Below are 19,730 nucleotides of genomic sequence, written 5' to 3'. Positions count from 1 at the left end.
GTTGAGGGTAATAGGAATCTGGGGTGGCCTTTCTGCTGTTCTGCCTGTTACCCGAGACACATACTTACTGATCTGACAGTCATCAAGAATTTTCATTTCTGGTTTTCAAGGAAATTAACACTGCTAGTTTGCTTTTCTGTTGCACTGATAGAATACCATGATCAAAAGCAATTTGAGGAGGAAAGGGTTTATTCTGCTTACAGCTTACAGTCCACCAAGAAGGGAAGCCAATGTAGTTGGTTGATTTTTACTTTTACTCTTTTGTGAGCTTACTAATTTGGTAACTCCAAAATAAATACTCACAGAGGCTTATTCTTTCTTACAAATGCCCTGCCTTAGCTTGGCTTATTTCTAGCCAGCTTTCCTAAATTATCCCATCTATCTTTTGCCTCTGGGCTTTTACCTTTCTCTGTTTCTTCATATTTTTCTTTACTTCTTACTCCATAGCTTGCTCTGTGGCTGGGTGGCTGGCCCCTTGAGTCCGCTTCCTTCTTTTGCTCCTCTTTCTTTCTTCCCAGATTTCTCCGTGTATTTGTTCTCTCTGCCTGCCACCCCTCCTGTCCTTTTTCCTGCCTTGCTATTGCCATTTTGTTCTTTAATAAAGAACGAATCAGGTGTTTTAGGCAGGCACAATAACACAGCTTCAGAGTTAAACAAATGCAATATAAAAGAATACAGCACATGTTTGCATCATTAAACAGTGTTTATGCACGTTCAACAGCATAAACAAAGGTAACACGTGTATCACATTTAGTATTAGTATTCTACACAAATTAGTGTTCGACAACAAGCCACCGCAGAGACTCAAGCCGGAGTCTGCAGGCGGGCATTCAAGTGCAGACCGTGGAGGGATGCTTCTTACTGGTTTACTCCCCAGGCTCCTGTCCAGTTGCCTTTCTTATTCTTCCCTGGACCAGCTACCCAGGATGGTACCACCACAGTAGGGTAATCAAGAAAATGCCCCCCCCCTTAGTCTAATGGAGACATTTTCTCAATTGAGGTTCCTCCTTCTCCAGTGTTCCTGGTTTGACAAAACTAACTAGGACATCAACAAAAAATTTAAATGACTTTTAAAACTGAAGATAAAATTTCCCTCATCTGATGTTAGTTACACACCTATAATCTTAGTGCCAGGAAGCTGGAGGCAGGAGGGCTGGAATTCAAGGTCACTCTGTGCTACAGAGTGAGACCCTGACTCAAAGAGCTCGGATGCCGTAAGACTGCAGTATTGCTTATATTTAATGAAGTTTGTCAGGCTGTCAGCTAAAACACTTATTTCAGGTGATAAGAAAAAGACTTTCATTGACTTGACTTTGTATTCTTATTTTTTTTCAGCTGACACAGCCAGTGTAAGCAGTTTGAGTCTGTCCACTGGGTACACAAAGCGTATTGCATTCTTATTTGACTCCACGCTCACTGCGTTTTTAATGATGGGGAATCTCTCCCCGGTAAGTCAGATGCTCCTTTCAGTGTCATGATGTGTTTAAAGACGACATAAAAATAATGCTGTGCTTTGTAAGAATGTCTTTAAGTTGGGAGCTATTCCTGAAAGCAGCCACCTGTGAGAGTTCCCAGTGGGGACTGCTCTTGTAGTTGGAAGAAGCAGTTGCTCACGTATCCATCTTTCAGTTTAAATATGTTAGAAAGTGTGATAAGTGTTGTTAGCGTCCAAAGGGAAAACGAGAGCTTTATTTGGTGTTGTGTCCTTTGCAGAACTTGAAAAGCCACGCGGTCACCATGTTTGAAGTCGGCAAACTCTCGGACGAGTCCCTGGACAGCTTCCTCATAGAACTGGAGAAGGTCAGGGCGCCAGGCGGCACGGCCGCGCTTTTCCTGCTGCCTGTGGTGCCTGCTCTGATTATCTGCCCCTTGTGTGTGTGTGTGGGGGGGCTGTGGAATATCCCTGCTCTTGCTGTCTATCCCATCTGATCCTGTGGTGCTCACTAGACTTGAGCACGGTGAAGGAGTGAATGTGTTCTGGGCTGTAAGATGACATGACTAACTCCTAGTATGATTTGATATATTGAGAAATGGCTATAGACATCTTAAGGTGTGTAATAGCTTTAGATCAATTTTTTCTAACCCTTCTTTAATTTGATGTGCCTGAGGGAAGCTCTGAGGCGGTTTTATCTAAGTGTTTGCTCCTGTTGTTTTCAGTCACATTTGTGTCTGCCGTCACTGTCCCCTTTAGCATCTTGAGGACATCAGCTGTGTTTGCTCCTAACCCCTTTCCCTGGGATTAAGCCCCGTCTCGTGAGCTCTTTGTTGGTACTCCTTTCCGCTGGGTTAGTCTGTCCTTTGTCCTCAGGTCCCACCCTGGGCTAATAGCTTTGTAGGCTTTGTGATTTACATTTTGTATATTAAATGTTCTATTAAGAGAATTTTATAATTTCTTTATGTCATAGTTTTTTTTTACTATTCTGTAGGACTTTTGCATTCATTACTGCAAAAATTTTGAAATACTACTTAGCAATTGGTTTCATGTTTTCAGTCTCTATCGCCTTTTCTTCCGATGTGTTGCTAGTTCCTGATTTTTTGTTTCACTGTACATTTATGCTCTGGCCTCTAATTGCTCTTGAACGTTTTTGGAAGAGGCAGAAGTGGCTGTAGAACTTTTCCCTCTTTGAATCATACCGGGACACAGAGCTTATAAAGTGTGCTCTTCAGCAGTTTATTCCCTGTTAAAGTTGTTTTCTTCATGGATCTACTCCATTAGGAGCTGTCTTAGTTAGGGTTTCTCTTCTGTGAAGAGACACCACGACCATGGCAACTCTTTAAGTGAATTGAGGGGCTCACTTTACAGTTGAGAAGTTCAGTCCATTGTCATGGCGGGGAGCGTGGCGGCCTGCAGGCTGACACGGTGCTGGAGGAGGAGCTGAGTCCTGCATCTTGCAGGAACAGGTACCAGATGGTACCCTGAGCACAGGAAACCCCCCAAAGCCCATCCCCACACTTCCTCCAAGGCCACGCCCTCTAGTCTTGCATTCCCTGTGAGATTATGGGGGCCAGTTACGTTCAAACTGCCACAGAAACTTGTTCAAAATTAGTTAAGGAAATTTATTTCAGTATTTCCTGGGCAAGTTTTCGAGTTGCTTTTTTGTTGCTGTTTGGGGTTTTTGTTTTGTTTTTGGAGTGGGTTGCATGATTATTGAATGGCATGAGAGTGGTGCTTTTTTAACAATCTGTTTTCTCTTGGCTTAGGTTCAGAGCACTGGTGAAGGAGAAGCACAGAGATACTTCGATCACGCGCTCACTCTGAGGAACACGATCCTCTTTCTGCGTCATAATAAAGATCTGGTTGCTCAGACGTCTCAGCCAGACCAGCCCAATTACGGTAGGAAAGTCAGCAAGTGTTTGTGTCTGTGTGTTTCTTGTGCTTTTTCTTCTTTTAGTTTGTTTCATCCTATTCTGGTTTGTTTTTATCTTATTATGTTTTAAGATGCCTGTTTATGTACTCATGAGAGAGAGAGAAGGTTGTAGTTTGGGTGGGTAGGCAAACTGTAACCAGAACATATTGAATGAAAAAATATATATATTAAAAAAAGAGACATCTTTCCATGTGATTAGTGTAAGTTACACACCAAATCCACTATTTGTAACTCGGTAGCCAGCGCTTTGGAAAGATTTGGAAACTGCATTTATAGATGAGCAATCACAGTTGTACAAGTCCTAGAAAGTATCCCAGCCACTGTGACCTCTGGGTATAGTCCCTGCCGCTGTGTGCATTCTGTGGTTGACAATTGGTAACATTGACCTTTGCCTGAAGGTGGGGAGCCCCTCAGCCATTTGTGTTTTGGAAAATGGCTTACCTTAAGGACCATATTTTGCCCACACAACTTACATGAGATTTCTGTGTCTCACCCTTGCTCATGTCTGACAAGGCCGAAACAGATTCCCTCAGTTTTCTTTCTTTGCCTCATAAATGATTGGCTGAATTGCCTCCCGTCCGATCAGTCAGAACACGAGGCTTGTTAAGCAAACGTGGTAGGCTTCTTTGCCGAGTCCAGACTCCACACCTTACATTGCACCGTTCTCTAGTCTACTGTTCTCTTCACGCCACTTGTCACAAAGTGGTTTGTTTCTGCCCTGCGAGTCCACTCTGTGAAGACCGGGCTCACTGTAGCGCTAATCTCTCTATTGCACCTCTGCTCCTTTTCAGCAAAATCTTTCCTAAATATGAAGACGGAAGTTTTTGGTGGGTTTTTCTCGTTTGTGTCTTTTGTACAGTTTCTCACCATACAACACGAATCTCTTTGGCCGTTATAACGGTGCCGTCTCCCTTCTAGAAGTCCCTTTCCCAAGCCACCTGCTGACTTACGGCACTGTCACTTGGTAGTGGGCATTCCTGATGACACTGCACTCCGGCCTTCCTGTCTGCCTGGTGTAGACCAGGTGCTGTTCCTCCTGGCAGTACACTCTGTCCCTCCACTAGGTCACAGACCTTAGGCTCTTTAGAATAGGCTCTGCTGAAAAGTGGCAAGAGAGGATGATCTTTGAGCACAGAATTTGGGAATTAGTTGTTCGTCAGTCATGGCCCTGGCACGCTACTGAGGGCTTATTGGAAAGATAGCTGTTGGGTTACAGCAACTTGTGCTATGTCAGTGTCCAGCCTGCTTGCTGGTTGACAATGTTGATAGCCTTCACAGTGCTTCTTTCCTCTTCAGGGACAGATCCAGGCTTGGCCATGCTAGGCCAAGTGATGCTCGGTTTTCCTGAGGATTTGGTGTTGTTCCTCTGCCTCTGTGGGTGATATTAATTTGGTCACCCAGTTAATGTGTCATTCGATGTCTTCATGCTGTGGCGATTTCTTTTCTCCTCAGCTGAGAGGAAATCTGGGACCTTGCAAGCATTCTGCTTCTCGTCTGTTTCCCTGAGATTTAGTGTCAGCGTGGCTCTTTCTCAGCTCTCGTGGTTGCAGATTAGTCCTGTTCCCTACTCCAGGGTCCCCTCCGTATTTCACAAGTTTTTCAGTGACTTGAGTCATTAGCGACTCAGTTATTTCTGTGCTTTGGTTCTCATTGCTCCCTCAAACTGCTTTCTGTCTGCTTGTGACATGACCCCCCCCCCCCCACCCAGTAATACTTTACCTTGTAGCAAAACAGCACAACCTGATCTTACTCTATTCTTTAAGCAGTTTCCTAGGAGCTGGCTTTTTTTTCTGGGCAGTGTGAGAGACTGAGGTCCTGGTGCCAGCTATGCTTGCAGCATCTTGGTGCTTTCAGTAGGCTGTACACTTGCTTAGATGCATCTTTAGTTGAAGGTGGAAGTGGCTCACTGATCCTCTGAAGTTCTTTCCAGTCTTAAGTATGCTCTTTAGAGACAGACAGACAGAGAGACAGACAGACAGAGACACAGAGTGTGCACAGGAGTGTGTTGAATGCACACATGGAGGTCAGAGGACAGCTTTCCAGGGGTTAGCTGTATCCTCTTGTGTGAGCTCTGGGATCAGACTCCGGTAGTAAGGCTCCCGCAGCAGGTACTGTTCATTATCGGCGTCGCTGTCTCTCCAGCCCCAGAGGGCAGTAGGATGCAGTGTTTCCAGAGGACTGAGGGCAGTGGGCGCTTAAGATGCACGCTGAGTCCTTGTTTCATGTGCTGGCAACTGAGGAATGCCTAACTGTATGCCAGGATCAGATCTGGGCTGGGACTTTCTCTAGAGCAGTGGTTCTAAACCTTCCTCACACTGTGACCCTTTGATACAGTTTCTCTTATGGTGACCCCCAACCGTAAAATCATTTTCATTGCTACTTCATAACTGTAGTTTTGCTACTGTTATGAATTGTAATGTAAATATCTGTGTTTTCTGATGGTCTTAGGTGACCCAGTGAAAGGGTCATTCAATCCCCAAAGGTGTTGAGGCCCACAGATGGAGACCTGCTGCCCTAAAGATTGCATTCTGGGAGAGAGAAGGACACAGCTTGTTTTTGCTCTCAGAATATATTGTAGAGTGGGGTGGGGTGGGGCTGGAATGAACAGCATGGTTCCTTAAAGAGAGTCTGAAGAAGCCTAGAAGACAGCTGTCTTTCTAGACCAAAAACCTTAGCTTTAAATCTTAAAATGTCTTGGTGGTTTTGTTGAAAATTTGGTAGTTTGTAGTAGTTATTGTACCTTTAAAAAGTAGTGACTCTTGATACAGCATGCTCAGGGCCCACGTAGGTCTACACCAGGTCTTGAGTGTGTGTGCGTGCACACTGTGTGTGTGTGCGTGTGTGTGTGTGTGTGTGTATGCGCGCGTGCGCGTGGGCCTGTGTGTGTGCGTGTGTGCGCGTGCGCGTGTGCGTGTGTGTGTGCGCGTGCGTGTGTGTGTGCGCGCGTGCGCGTGTGCCTGTGTGTGTGTGTGTGTGCGCGCGTGCGCGTGTGCCTGTGTGTGTGTGTGTGTGTGTGTTGTGTGTGTGTGTGTGTGTGTGTGTGTGTGTGTGTGATGGCTCCATGTTTAGTGTGTTTATGGGACTCCTGAGTGTGCTCTTTGATTCCTGTGCCTTCTCTTGGGCTCTTTTTGCTCTTTTTGTCTTGTTTAATTCCGATGTGATAGTTTTTGTTTTATCTTGTTATATTTTATTATTAATATCTCTTAGAAGGCCATTCTTTTCTAATGAGAGACAGAAAGGAAGTGGATCTGGATGGGAGTTGGGGAAAAATTGGGAGGAGTAAAAGGAGTGAAATCTATTTTCAATAAAAGGAAGAAGTAAGTCTTAAGGCAGTGATCAGCAGTTTATCTTCAACATTTCTGTTTCACATGGTCAAGCCTGTGTTCCCCGTGTACTTTCTTGTGACTTAGGCTTTCCCCTGGATCTCTTACGCTGTGAAAGCCTTCTTGGTTTAGACCCGGCGACTTGTAGCAGAGTTCTCAACAAAAATTACACGCTGCTTGTTTCCATGGCACCCCTTACCAATGAAATCCGGCCAGTCAGCAGCTGTACCCCTCAGGTAAGGACTCACTTGGAGGCTCCAGGCGGGAGTGTGATTGCTCCCTTAAAGAAACAGGTCAGTTAGTTTTCTGTTGTAAGATGCTGCTGCATTCAAGCTGTGAAGTATAATGGTATATTTAGCTTGTTGATCATTAAGTGACTGGTGACACATTCGATTCAGAATGCATTAATGTGAGTGTTGTAGGAGAGCATTTTCAGTGCTCCAGGAGGAAAGCTTGGATGGATTTACATAGGAAAATGTCATCGGCTGTTTCAGAAAAGTGGAGTTGTGGTGCTGATTTAGCTGAGAAGAAACGACGGGCTTTGCAGTCTAGAACTTTGTAGTTGACTGTAGAGCTCCTCGGAACCACTACTGGTCTTTGCTTGTGAAGAATAAATGAGATGCATGTCTTTATATACTCAGCAAGGAAGGCGCACTGGTAACATTGTCAGAGATGGAGGTTACACTGCTGTGCCGGGGTCCATCCTGCCCGGGCTCCCACGAGTGCAGGCCTGCATGACACGGAAAGGAGGAAGGGGTTTTGGTACCAAATTCATTTTTGCTGCCTGTGTGCTTCAGTTGCCTCAGGTTGTCACACATCCCCATGCCAGAACTGTGGTCTTGTGTTATCAGCAATCGTCCTAGATTTTCTTTTAACCAGCCTTTTGTGTAGTCCTCTACACCGCCTCCTGTTTAACTCCGTGTGTGCTCACAGTGGGAGTCTATGGCCTGTCTGCACAGATTTCTTTCTTTTGAAAAATAGTGCGTGATTGGTGATGGTGGTGGTGGTGGTGGTGGTGGTGGTGAAGAAAACGGCTCCTGTAATGTGGAGCTTATTTGCCAGGCACTAGTTTCAGCGTCTGTACAGTGTCTTCATGTGGTACCACATTCTTGTGCTTTTGTGATGGACAAATGAGGCACAGAGGGGTTTAAGGAACTTTGCTGAGGAGATGTGGCTGGAGGGATGAAACCTAGGCTCAGGCCAAGGCAGTCCACTCTGAAGCAGTATACGGATTAACTAATTAGCTTCTACCTTCATAAGGATAATAGTAATTGAAATATGTATGAAGCGCTTGCTACTTAGAGGACTGTGCTTGGTCACTTGTGAAATTTGACTCTTTAGCTAAGTGTTACAGCTTTATCTTACCTATTTTTTGGTTATAGCATATTGGACCAGCTATCCCAGAAGTGAGTTCTGTGTGGTTTAAACTGTACATTTACCATGTCACTGGGCAAGGACCGCCATCTCTCTTACTGTCCAAAGGTACAAGACTGCGGAAACTGCCAGACATATTCCAGGTGTGTGTGAGGTTTTCTTCTCTTCTGTTCCATTCTGTTCCATTGAGGATTGAACCCAGGGCCTCATGCATGTTGGGCAAGCACTGTGAGCTGTTGTCAGGGGAAATAGAAACTGCTGGTCAGCACTACATCATTTTATTAATTCTCCCCTTCTTTTAAAGTGCTGTTTCCTGTGTTTTTCATCTTTCCATTAGGGTTATGATCGGTTACTTATAACCTCTTGGGGCCATGACCCCGGGGTGGTTCCTACGTCAAATGTGCTCACGATGCTGAATGATGCGTTAACACACTCTGCAGTGCTAATTCAGGTATGTTTTGTCTCGTTTGCAACCCAGTAAGCTCAGGGTTATAGTGCTTGTATCACACCATCCGCGTTCGTGCAGCTGAATTGAGTCAGATGGCATTTACTTCACAGTTGAGTGGTAAGGACTTGGGTCTGCAGCACCATTTTTGTGGGAGTAGTAGAGCAAGTGATGGTGAACTCGGACCCATTCTTTAGTCAAAGCCTCACTGTTAACTGTTAAAATAACGCACTGATCTGTAGTTCACGTGGTATGATTAAGCAGTTTAAATTGTACAATTCAGTGGATTTTAGTTTATGTACAGATTTGTGTAGCTGTCACCAACTCAACTTTACAATGTTTTTGATTCCGCTCAGAAGTGAACCCTATTCTGTTCATCTGTCTTTCCCTCTAACCCCTCCCCCATTCTTCCTAAACCTAAATAACATACAGTCTCTACATTTGCATAGCTTGTTCTGGACAATATGTATATTGTATTGTGTGTATAATATGTATATACACACACACACATACACATATACACACACATACATATATATATATATGTATATATATACACATACATACATACATACATACATACATAGGGCCCACAATGTCCTGGATTCTGGACATGCTGGGGATCAGGCAATTGAAAATATGCTGAAATTCAAATGAGAGGCTGCAGGAGAGAGATGACTGGAGTGTCAGCCTCAGCATGTGGGTGGTGGTTGAATCCTTGAGAAAATGAAATTTGTCAGGAACAATGTGTAGTAGGGGTCGTGATGGGAGGTGACAAAGGATGAGGTGGGCTGGACATGGACTTAGTGGACTGTCCAGGTGCATATCCCGGTCCCACCCTCATGGCTGTCTCAGACGAGGTAAATGACCTCTTTGAATTCCGGTGTCTCAGCTGTCAGTTGGAGACAATGGAACCCTGTCTTTCTCAGGTTGTTGAAGACTTTGGCTGGGATGGATATTGGCATAAGTTGCTTTGCACTGTGCCTACACAGGGCAGGCTGTGAGGATGCCGTGTGTGGTGATGAGGTGAGGCAGCTGTGGGCAGTTACCACTCACTTTACCTGTAAAGCGAGGACGGTTGCCAGGGTCCCTTCTACATGTAATAGGTAATGAGTCAGGGCAAGTGATGCGTATTGTGTTGTTTTTGTTTTGGTATCATACAGTATGATTAGGAAAAGATGGTTTATTAGTTACTTTGCTCTTTGCTGTAACAAAGTACCTGCCATGCGGCCTTGAAAGGTTTGCTTTGGCTCACAGCGGAAGGGAGTCCACCACAGAGGGGGACAGGCGGTAACAGGAGCAGGAGGCTGGCCCCATTGCCTGTACTAGGAGGTGAGTGCTTGCTGCCCTGGAATGTGGCTTCCCACCTCTGTTAACCTCACCCCTGCCATTCCTCACTGGCATGCTCACAAGTTTGTCCCTAGGTCCTGTCAGGCAGGTGACAGAAACTGTCACAAAGCTACAATTTTATTTACAGCTTTGTAGTTTTGGATTAAATCGTAAATATCTGGAATATTTGAGACATTTGTCAGAAATACATAAAGAACTGTCTAAATGAGTGTGATTTCTTGGAGATACCAGCCCTACCCCCCTTACTCTCTGTAGACTTGCCCTCTCCTGCCCACTTGCCTGGGGGGGGGTGTCCTTCACTCCCTTCCTTTGTGAGTCATCTTTTTGAGGGGGTCTCACTTACATAGCCCAGGTGATATGAACCTTTTCTCTGCCTACCAAATGCTGGGATCACAGGTGTATGCACCGGATCTAGTTTACTTTCCTGTTACTGTGATAAAACACACCAACCAAAGCCACCGGGGGAGGTAAGGGTTTCTTTGGGTTACTCTTGTAGGTCACGGTCCATCATTGAGGGCAGTCAGGGCAAGAACAAAAGCAGGAACCATGGATGAACACTGAGTACTGACTTGTTCACTGGCTTATGCTCAGCAGGCTTTGTTATTCTGCCCAGACACCCACAGTGGGCTGGACCTGCCTCATCAATTAGTAGTCACCTTCGTGAATGCCCCAGTCTCCTGGAGGCTGTCCTCACTTGAGGTTCCTTTTTCCTAGGTGACTTTGTGTTGTGTCAAGTTGGTAATAAATACTAACAAACACAGTGCAACTCCTAACTATGTCAGTATTTCTTCAGCTAAGTAACAGGTCTCCTTTAAGGGTGGAAAATGTGTATATCCTCAATATTTACTTAAATTCTCCAGTATAATAATACTGGATATATATGACCATAAAATTGAATTATTCATGTTTATTGTTCTTATACCACTGTAAACTCTAGGAACTAAAGAGAAAAATTGGAAACAAATTTAAATGAAGATTAATTGAATGTGGTAGATGAATAGTTTGTAATGTGAGGGAATGAGGTTTTTAAATCATATTTTTATTCTTTGAGAATCGCATAGTTATGAACATACTCATCTCTGGAACCTTCTCTCAGATCCATCCCGCCTCCCCACCTTCGTATTCATTCTCTCTCTTTGCTCATTCTCTTTCTCTTTCTGTCTAACCCACTGAGTTGGGCTTGCGTTGCCCAACTACTCCCAGTATGGGCCTGCTCTGGAGTGTGGGTGTACACTGCCATACACTAACTCTCTCTCTTAGCAGCGAGTAAGTGCCAGTAGCCCTTTACCTAGGGGCTTCATGCCCATTTACCTCCCTTCATGCTAGGACTTTCGTCTTCCTGGAGTTTGACTAGTCTCTTGCATGCTGTCACAATTGCTGTGACTTCCTATGTGCAACTGCCCTGTTGTGTAAGGAAAACACTGTTTTCTTGAAGTAAGTCATCTACCACCTCGAGCTCTTACATCGATTCCTCAATCTTGAAGGGAAGGATATAATCCCACTTAGGGCTGAGCAATCCAAAGCCTTTATTCTCTCTCACTGGCCAGTCGATAGTCTCCATGTGAATTGCCGACTGCTTCAAGAGTTTCTCTGATGCGGGTTGGGAGATGCAGTGATCTGTCTATGGGTATCATTGCATTAACTCATTAGGAGTGGTTTTAATGCTAGCACTCATGTAACAGAACAGTGGTTCTCTCCTAGGATCTTTGGCCTTCCTGGCCTCTTGGCCACATTAACAGTGCCAAGTATAGGCTCCATGTCTTGAAGCAGCCTTAAACCCCATCAGAAAATGATGGTTACGCCTTACACTTGTGACAGTGTGTGCCCATGGAACTTACATTGGGTGAGGGTGTTTTGGTGCAGAGCACTCTGCGCACCGTGAAGGGTAGCACTGGAGCGCCTCAGTCTGCACACACTTGCTTTCTCAGTGCTCGGGGATGCAAGCAAGTGGTGTCTTCAGCATAGGGTCTCACTGCCAGTTTCTGGAGCGCCATCAAGAGCTTGTTATGCTTGGGGGTCTATGGGAGTCCATTAGCCAACAACTCGGAAAGAAGTAACTCATCCCTGGTTCTGGAGATGAGGGGGACAGCTACCTAACAGAGGAAATGAGTCTCCAACGTGTAAGTCACTAGTACATTCACACAGTTTGGAGACAGAGGTGCACAGAGCCAAGTCACTTTCTTTTAACCCTCTCTACCTAGTTGCCAGTTTTTTAAACAACACGATCCATGTTAGCTTCACCTGTGTGCTGTCTGCAGATCAAGCTAGATGTTCCCCAGGCTTCTTTGTTTGTTGAGTAGACATCCAACTGACATTATAGGGTTCTTTCTGTTTTTTGCAGCTGAACTGAAAATATGTACTGTAATTTATTAACCAGTTCTCTGTTGTGAGGCATTTTGGTGGCTTCTGGTGTATGTAATTATTAGCAGATATCTTTGAAAGCGTACCCTTTCCGTGTAGGAGTTTGAGTGCTGTGTTCCAGTTAGATTCTTTGCCTTCCTTTTTTTCTTACAACTTACTGCAGTCCTCACTTGGCTCAGGCCTGTCTGTTTTGCTTATTAGTCACCCTTCCTATTTCTTTTTCTTTTTATATGTTCAGTTTGAAAAATATTGCCTAAGAAGTTAATAAATATGTAAGTTTCCTTGCTGAAAAAAAAAATGACAGAATTGTCCAAGACATTTTGATGGAATATTGTTGTAGAATGCGCCACGACACGGCACAGCTTTGTTACTGTCTTCAGCTGCTGGAAATGTCGGTTTCTCATACACCTTTTCACTGCATTTCTTTCTGTTGTAGGGACATGGGTTGCACGGGGTGGGAGAAACTGTCCACATACCGTTTCCATTTGATGAAGCAGAGCTACAAGGAGGTACCTTTTGAATTTGACTTTATCCATTTGACTTTATCATTATTCCTGTCAATAATTGGTAGAAAATGACAAGAAGTGAGTTTTTAAAATTTTTAACTTCTGTGTTTTTACCACTTTGCTGTTAAAAGAGATGGCAGAAAGTAGTTTTTGTTTGTGAGTTTCTGCCTGTGAACTGTTAGACAGCCTGTTAGAACCTCTGAAACAATGCCGTGTGCTTTAGAGATGACCACAGTAAGTGCGTGTTTTTCTGTCTGTGGGGCCTCTTAGTCATTTCTTTATTGTTGGTTTATTTGAAGATTGGGAGGGAGGGCAAGCCACCAGGAACAATTCAGAGTACTCAAGGCTCAGTTTGTGATGTATGTGCTCTTGGTTCCGTGTGTGAGTGTGTGTGTGTGCGTGTGTGCAAGCATGCGTGCACAAGTGACATTGCTCCCTAACCTCCATTTCTTTCTAAATGCTGTGGACAAAATGCTTATTTTGAAGATGCCAGACCCTGATACCAGGATTTTTTCACTTTACAAGGACTGAATAATGGGAGCTCGTGTGGATTACTTATAAGGAAGAGCTGTCTTCTTACATTTCTTCATTGGAGTTAGTCTCAGTATGCAGAAGTAGTTCAAAGACTGTAAAATACACATTAGTTTTTGGTGTTGTGTTATGTGTTAAAACTTCATCAGTGTGTTGCTACTGGTCTGTCTCTAGCGTTTACCCGTGCCAGCATGGGTGCTCACAAAGCACTGCAGACCTTGAGGGACAAAGTGGACTTGCAGCACTTCTGTGGCTATGTCACCATGTTGAATGCTTCTAGCCAGCTTGCAAGTAGAAAGCTCAGTGACGCGTCTGATGAGAGAGGTGAGTCACCATTTGGGTTTTGTGGTTGGAATGACCGGGTGTGAGTCTAGCACAGTCGTTTTGTGTGAACCACAGCAAACCTCAGTGGGACTGTTGAGCGACTTAATAGTTATCGTGAAGAGATGATATGACCTTGGGTGGAATCTGGAACTGTCGCTGGTTCAGCCATTTACCATTGTGTTTATGTTCATAGGCTTTGAATGAAACTAGCTTTAAGGAGTGATGATTTTAAAACATTTCCGAAATAGACTTCCTGCTGATTACAGATACCATGGAATACATTTTGGAAATGACTCACATTCATTTCTTCCCCTCCTTTCTTTTTAAAAACAAGTTATTTTTATGTTATGTGCACATATATGTGTACATGATAGCTGGGTTCCGGGGAAGCCAGAAGTGGGTGTTGGTCCCTGTGGAATTGGAGTTAGAGGCAGTTGTGAGTCTATGTGGTTGCTTAGACTCGAACCCAGGTCAGATCCTAATAGCTGGCATTTTTCTTGTGAATATGTACCGGGTTTCTCACCTATCTCTCCAGCCCTTCTTTCTTAGTTCTCTCTGTATTGGATCTCGATACCTTAAAGCACACAGTACAACTGTTTCCCGTGTAGCCTCCCTTCCTCTGTCTCTAGATTGTCTGTAGCAGACCAGCTCTTGCTTAGCAGTTGCTTCTGTCTGACATGGTGGGGTGTGTATAGCTTTGCTTGCCCTGGTGCTAGCTCTGATCCACCAAGGCTGAGTGTCAAGTGACTGTCACTGGTTGACTGTAGTTCATGATCCTTTCAGTTTGAAATCCTAAGAATCCCTGGTCCATAGTCAGCCAGTGGATTGGGTTTGGCTCCCTCTGAGTTTCAGGAGTACTATAGTTTAGTTCTCTATGTCATTTATTCCACAAAATAAATGAAACAACAACTAACTGTTTCAAGTCCTGGAAGCATTTAATTTTTAAGTCCAATTTTAGTCCAAAGAGTAAACCCTCGGTCGGGAAGATAAAGGAGTCTTCCTGGACTGTGGAGTTGAAGGCTGAGAGGGGCGGGACTGCTTGAATGGGAGACAGAGAAGGCTGAAGGCTGTCTTAACCTGAGAGCCATGGGGATTGCATCCTAAAGAAGGCAGAGTTTGAACTGGACTTTGAGAGTGAGAAGTGAGTCAAAAGGTGATGGCTGAATTTTTTTTTTTTTTTTTTTTTTTTTTTTTTTTTGGAAGGGGAATTAGAAAGCAGAAAATAGTTTGGCTCATTTTAGCCAAAAGAAAAGGCATTGTTGCAGGTAAACAGAGTAGAGACGGTGGCTGGGGGGTCTCGTGTTGCTGGAAGATACAGGGGTTCAGGAAAAGACTCTGAAGACTCCTCAGACTGCCATGCGTGTTTCCATGGATGTGGGCATGGCTTTAGGAATGACGGAGGTGGAAGTCTGAACGTGTGCGTGGCTCATGGCTTTGGACTTCTTCCTTTTTTGGTCATGGTTGATTTTGACCTTGGGAAGTTTTATGCACATGGTAAGACTCTGAATATTGCTGGGTATCAGTTGCATCCTTTTTACATTCACAAACCGGTCTCTACTGCGTCAGGCACAGACATCTGTTAACCTGTCTCCTGTTCTTTAAATCATTTGGCGAGGAGGGAGAAAGTAAGAGGCATAGGTGTGGTGTAATAGCATTTGGCCGTGTGGCTGACTGGGGGGAGCTGTTGTATCTTAGACTGCCCTTAACAGATCTTTCCTTTTCGCCTTTTAATTTTACTTTTTTATTGTTTGATAATTGATTTTTCTGCCATCATGTTTCCCGAAGTCCTCTTTGTGCTAAGACTTATTGATGACTTCTGCTGGGCGCTAGCATCCTCACAGTGTTTTATGTCCTTTAAATCATTAGGCGAGCCTGACTTGGCGTCTGGCTCAGATGTAAATGGGAGTACAGAGTCATTTGAAATGGTCATTGAGGAAGCCACTACAGACTCGGCAATAAAACAAAACTCTGGTAAGATGTTAAGAATGTTTTGCAGCTTTATTAGATTCCTTTCTGGGGCATAACTTTATTGTTCAGCTGTTTGCATGTTGTCTTATTGTTTTTAGTGAAATTTTGTGTTGATATTATTCCTCCAAGAAACATGTTCGTGCACTTAGAATAACTGAAATCATATGAAGTTGTAACTGAAAATAATTTCATTGTTTGTATGATGAATCGTGGGTTCATCTTGTCATCTTGCAGAATCTCTCTTCCACCCTTTCTGAGCTATGATTTCCTGAACATTCAGTGAGAAGCTGAGTATCTTTTCTCCAGACATAGGCGCATAGTCAGAAGACATGCTCTTCCACTTTGAGATTGATGGCCCTGTTTAAGTCTAGCCCTGGTTGAACTCACTAGTGGGTACCACGAGGGTGGGAGGGCTCGAGGGGCTTAGTTTGGAAGACCTTGCTGCTCATATAGAGTTTCAAGCTGTATGTGTTCTTTCCAGGGGCCACAGCGGAAGCAGACTGGGTTCCTCTTGAGCTGTGTTTTGGAATTCCTTTGTTCAGTTCTGAATTAAACCGGAAAGTGTGTCAGAAAATAGCTACACATGGCCTTTGCAGCAGAGAGAGGTAAGAGCTTGTGTTCTTCGTCTCGGTTTTTAATCTGTCATCACTGTTGCTCTCTATATATAATCTTTGTAAATTCACACATTGTCTTAGGGTTCCTATTTCTGAGAAGAGACACCATGACTATAGTGACTCTTACAAAGGAAAACATGTAATTGGGGCTGGTTCACAGTTCAGAGGTTTAGTCCATTGTCGTCATGCTGGGCCAGGAGGGTGAGCAGGTGGTCATGGTGCTGGAGGAGGAGTTGAGAGTTCTCCATCTTTAGATGCAGGTGACTGGAACTAGTCTATGCCACTGGGTGGAGCTTGAGCATGGGAGACCTCAAAGCCCACCCCTACAGTGACACACTTCCTCCAACAAGGCCACACCTACTCAACAAGGCCACGCCTACTCCAACAAGGCCACACCTACTCCAACAAGGCCACACCTACTCCAACAAAGCCACACCTACTCCAACAAAGCCACACCTACTCCAACAAGGCCACGCCTACTCCAACAAAGCCACACCTACTCCAACAAAGCCACACCTACTCCAACAAGGCCACACCTACTCCAACAAGGCCACGCCTACTCCAACAAAGCCACGCCTACTCCAACAAAGCCACACCTACTCCAACAAAGCCACACCTACTCCAACAAAGCCACACCTACTCCAACAAAGCCACACCTACTCCAACAAAGCCACGCCTACTCCAACAAAGCCACACCTACTCCAACAAAGCCACACCTACTCCAACAAGGCCACACCTACTCCAACAAGGCCACACCTACTCCAACAAGGCCACACCTACTCCAACAAAGCCACACCTACTCCAACAAGGCCACACCTACTCCAACAAGACCACACCTACTCCAACAAGGCCACACCTACTCCACAAGGCCACGCCTACTCCAACAAGACCACACCTACTCCAACAAGGCCACGCCTACTCCAACAAGGCCACACCTACTCCAACAAGGCCACACCTACTCCAACAAAGCCACACCTACTCCAACAAGGCCACACCTACTCCAACAAGGCCACACCTACTCCAACAAAGCCACGCCTACTCCAACAAGGCCACACCTACTCCAACAAGGCCACACCTACTCCAACAAAGCCACACCTACTCCAACAAAGCCACGCCTACTCCAACAAGGCCACGCCTACTCCAACAAGGCCACACCTACTCCACAAGGCCACGCCTACTCCGTCTTGTATATTTTTAGAAATTTATGTTCTGCTTCTCAGAGATGACAGGCATGTGTGACCTCACGGCAGCTCTAATCCTTAGAGAGTGGCTGCTCAGAGGCAATGCAGGAAAGAGTCACTGAACCTGGTTGTTACAAAGGGTGGTTTGGAAGAGAGATATCCACAGAGTCCCCTTTGTATAAGCTTAGAAAAACAAAGTTGGCTAGCAGATAAACTTAGATCAGTTGACTTAATGAAGTTTAGCTAGAAAAGTGTTCTGCTGATAATGTCAACAAACATTCTCTGAAACAGCATGTAAAAATAAAAGTATAGGAAAGTACAAGTACTAGCGTGGGACTGACATCTGTCCATTACTTATTCTTTGTACTCGCTGCAGCCATGAATCTTGGCATGCACTACTGTTCCTGGGAATGAAGCTTCTGTGATTTTTAAGACCGGGTGCAACATATGTCTGTGGGTATAAGCTTAAATATTAAGAGCATCTTGACACTGTCAGTTTGCTAAACAGTATTCACTCTTCTCTAAGGCCTATGCTTTCTTCTGCCATGGTTTTTGACCAGATTTATAGTGACAGGGATGCTCTGAAGGTTCGGGCAGAGTTGAAGAAGGCGGCACTAGCCATCTAGAATAAATGATCTGTAGTAAACGTATTGCTGTCGGCCACATCTGGGAGGGGCCCGAGAGCACATTCCAGAAACAGTTGTGTGTGTTTGAGGAAACAGAGATCATTCTCTCATAAGCACTCAGAATTCTGCTTGCGTGACTCCTAGGACAAGACTTCATTCTTGGATCTTGTTCTGACACAAATAGTGCCACTGCCTGGTAACTGAGCATTCAGATATATGAGCCCGTGGGGGCCGTTCTTACTCAAACCACCACACTCTGCTCCTAGCCACATCATAATGCAAAATTGCTTTCAGTCCATCTTCAGAAGTCCCCAAAGTCCATCACAGTCTCAACATTGTTTAAAAGTCCAAAGTCTCTAAGACTCATGGGAGTTTCTTAGCCCCCGGGGCAAACTCCACATTCTAGATACATGGCCATGTCTGATGTCAAAGCACTCTTTGGGCCTCCGATTGCTTTCGGCTTTGTAGACTACACACACACTTCTCTCTCTAGCTGGTCCCATGCCGGGTCTGTGGCTCTCTTGGCAGGTAACCCACAAGACTGTAAATCCAGAGCCACGGCCCAAGTGCCAAGTTCTGCTGTTTGATGAGTTGGAAGTTGCCCTTGTTCAGTTCATTGCCTCAGCTTTCCTTCACTGCCCAAGCTTCTCCTTTAGTCCTTTTCAGAAGTGAGAAGCTTAGCTGGGTGGGGTCTTGCCCGAGGTCACCACTCCCTTTATTCCATTTAGCGTCAGGCTTGTCTTTAAACCTCTTATCTCCTTGAGCCCTGGGCTTAGCGCCAGTACACTTCCTGGTGATCCTTTTCTCCTCACACTGTACGTTTTGTATTTCTCTTTGTCCTGTTTGCTCCCTTTCATTACAGATCTGTAGAGTTGTTACTGATGACCACACGACCAGGTTAAGACTAGGCTGTCTGGACCCTCTGTCAGTGCTGTTAATCTGAAATTTCAATTTAGTCTCAGGAAACTTTTTAGGACAAGCACAAAAAGCAGCTGTATTTTTTCTTTTTCTTTTTTTTTTTTTTTTTTCAAAATATCACAAGAATGGTCTCTAAGCAACTAGCCCCTCTAAAACCTTTTGATCCAGGAAGTCTCAGTTTACATTGTATCTAGCACCAGTGTCTCCCATGCTCCCACTAGTATGGCCCAGTAAGTCCTGCTTAAAGCTGTCAACTGCTTTCCTAATCCAAAGTTCCAAAGTCCACATTCTGCCGACAAACAGCATGGTCCGACCAATCACGGCACCCCCTACTCCCTGTTACCAACTTCTGTCTTAGTCTCTGTTCTATTGCTGTGAAGAGACCCATGACCATGACAACTCTAATAAAGGAAAGCATTTAATTCAGGGCTCGCTTACAGTTTCAGAAGCTTAGTCCATTGTCTGAGCAGGGAGCATGGTAGCTCGCCATAGTGCTGGAAAAATAGTTGAGAGTTACAGACAGGCAGAGGCTGGGGCAGGGCACCTGGGCCTGGCATAGGCTTTTGAAACCTCAAAGCCCCCCCCCCCACACACACACACTTTCACAAGGCCAGGCCTCTTAATCCTTCTAATCCTTTCAAATAATGCCACTCCTGGTGAAGCATTCAAATATATGAGCCTGTGGAAGCCATTCTTAGTCAAACTACCACAGAAACTTATATTTTATCTTATATTTAAGTTTTGATATTTTATTTCAAAGTGGCCTCCTTTTTGTATATTGTTAGCCTTTTTGTATACTGTTAGAACGGGTAAAAAGCTTCGATACAAAGCAATTGCATTA

At 44.7% G+C, this 19,730-nt stretch overlaps 1 protein-coding gene across 4 annotated transcripts in view; it reads left to right on the top strand.

The window, feature by feature from the left end:
• LOC103158860 (protein FAM91A1) overlaps positions 1 to 19,730 on the top strand; it is a 37,620-nt gene that overhangs the window by 14,287 nt on the left and 3,603 nt on the right. For 2 of the 4 annotated variants that reach the window (XM_027431640.2, XM_027431637.2), the window contains 10 exons: positions 1,336 to 1,448; positions 1,714 to 1,800; positions 3,202 to 3,334; positions 6,779 to 6,927; positions 8,074 to 8,208; positions 8,403 to 8,516; positions 12,658 to 12,730; positions 13,433 to 13,582; positions 15,449 to 15,553; positions 16,032 to 16,155. In XM_027431640.2, coding sequence (XP_027287441.1) covers positions 1,336 to 1,448; positions 1,714 to 1,800; positions 3,202 to 3,334; positions 6,779 to 6,927; positions 8,074 to 8,208; positions 8,403 to 8,516; positions 12,658 to 12,730; positions 13,433 to 13,582; positions 15,449 to 15,553; positions 16,032 to 16,155 — 1,183 coding nt within the window. Of the gene's footprint in view, positions 1 to 1,335; positions 1,449 to 1,713; positions 1,801 to 3,201; positions 3,335 to 6,778; positions 6,928 to 8,073; positions 8,209 to 8,402; positions 8,517 to 12,657; positions 12,731 to 13,432; positions 13,583 to 15,448; positions 15,554 to 16,031; positions 16,156 to 16,418; positions 16,444 to 17,721; positions 17,799 to 19,730 lie in introns of those variants that run through there. The other 2 variants (XM_027431638.2, XM_027431639.1) reach the window with 2 other exon arrangements.

This window comes from Cricetulus griseus, chromosome 10 (genome assembly GCF_003668045.3).
Source record: "Cricetulus griseus strain 17A/GY chromosome 10, alternate assembly CriGri-PICRH-1.0, whole genome shotgun sequence".
NCBI lineage: Eukaryota > Metazoa > Chordata > Mammalia > Rodentia > Cricetidae > Cricetulus > Cricetulus griseus.
This window is presented reverse-complemented; position numbering and strand designations above follow the sequence as displayed.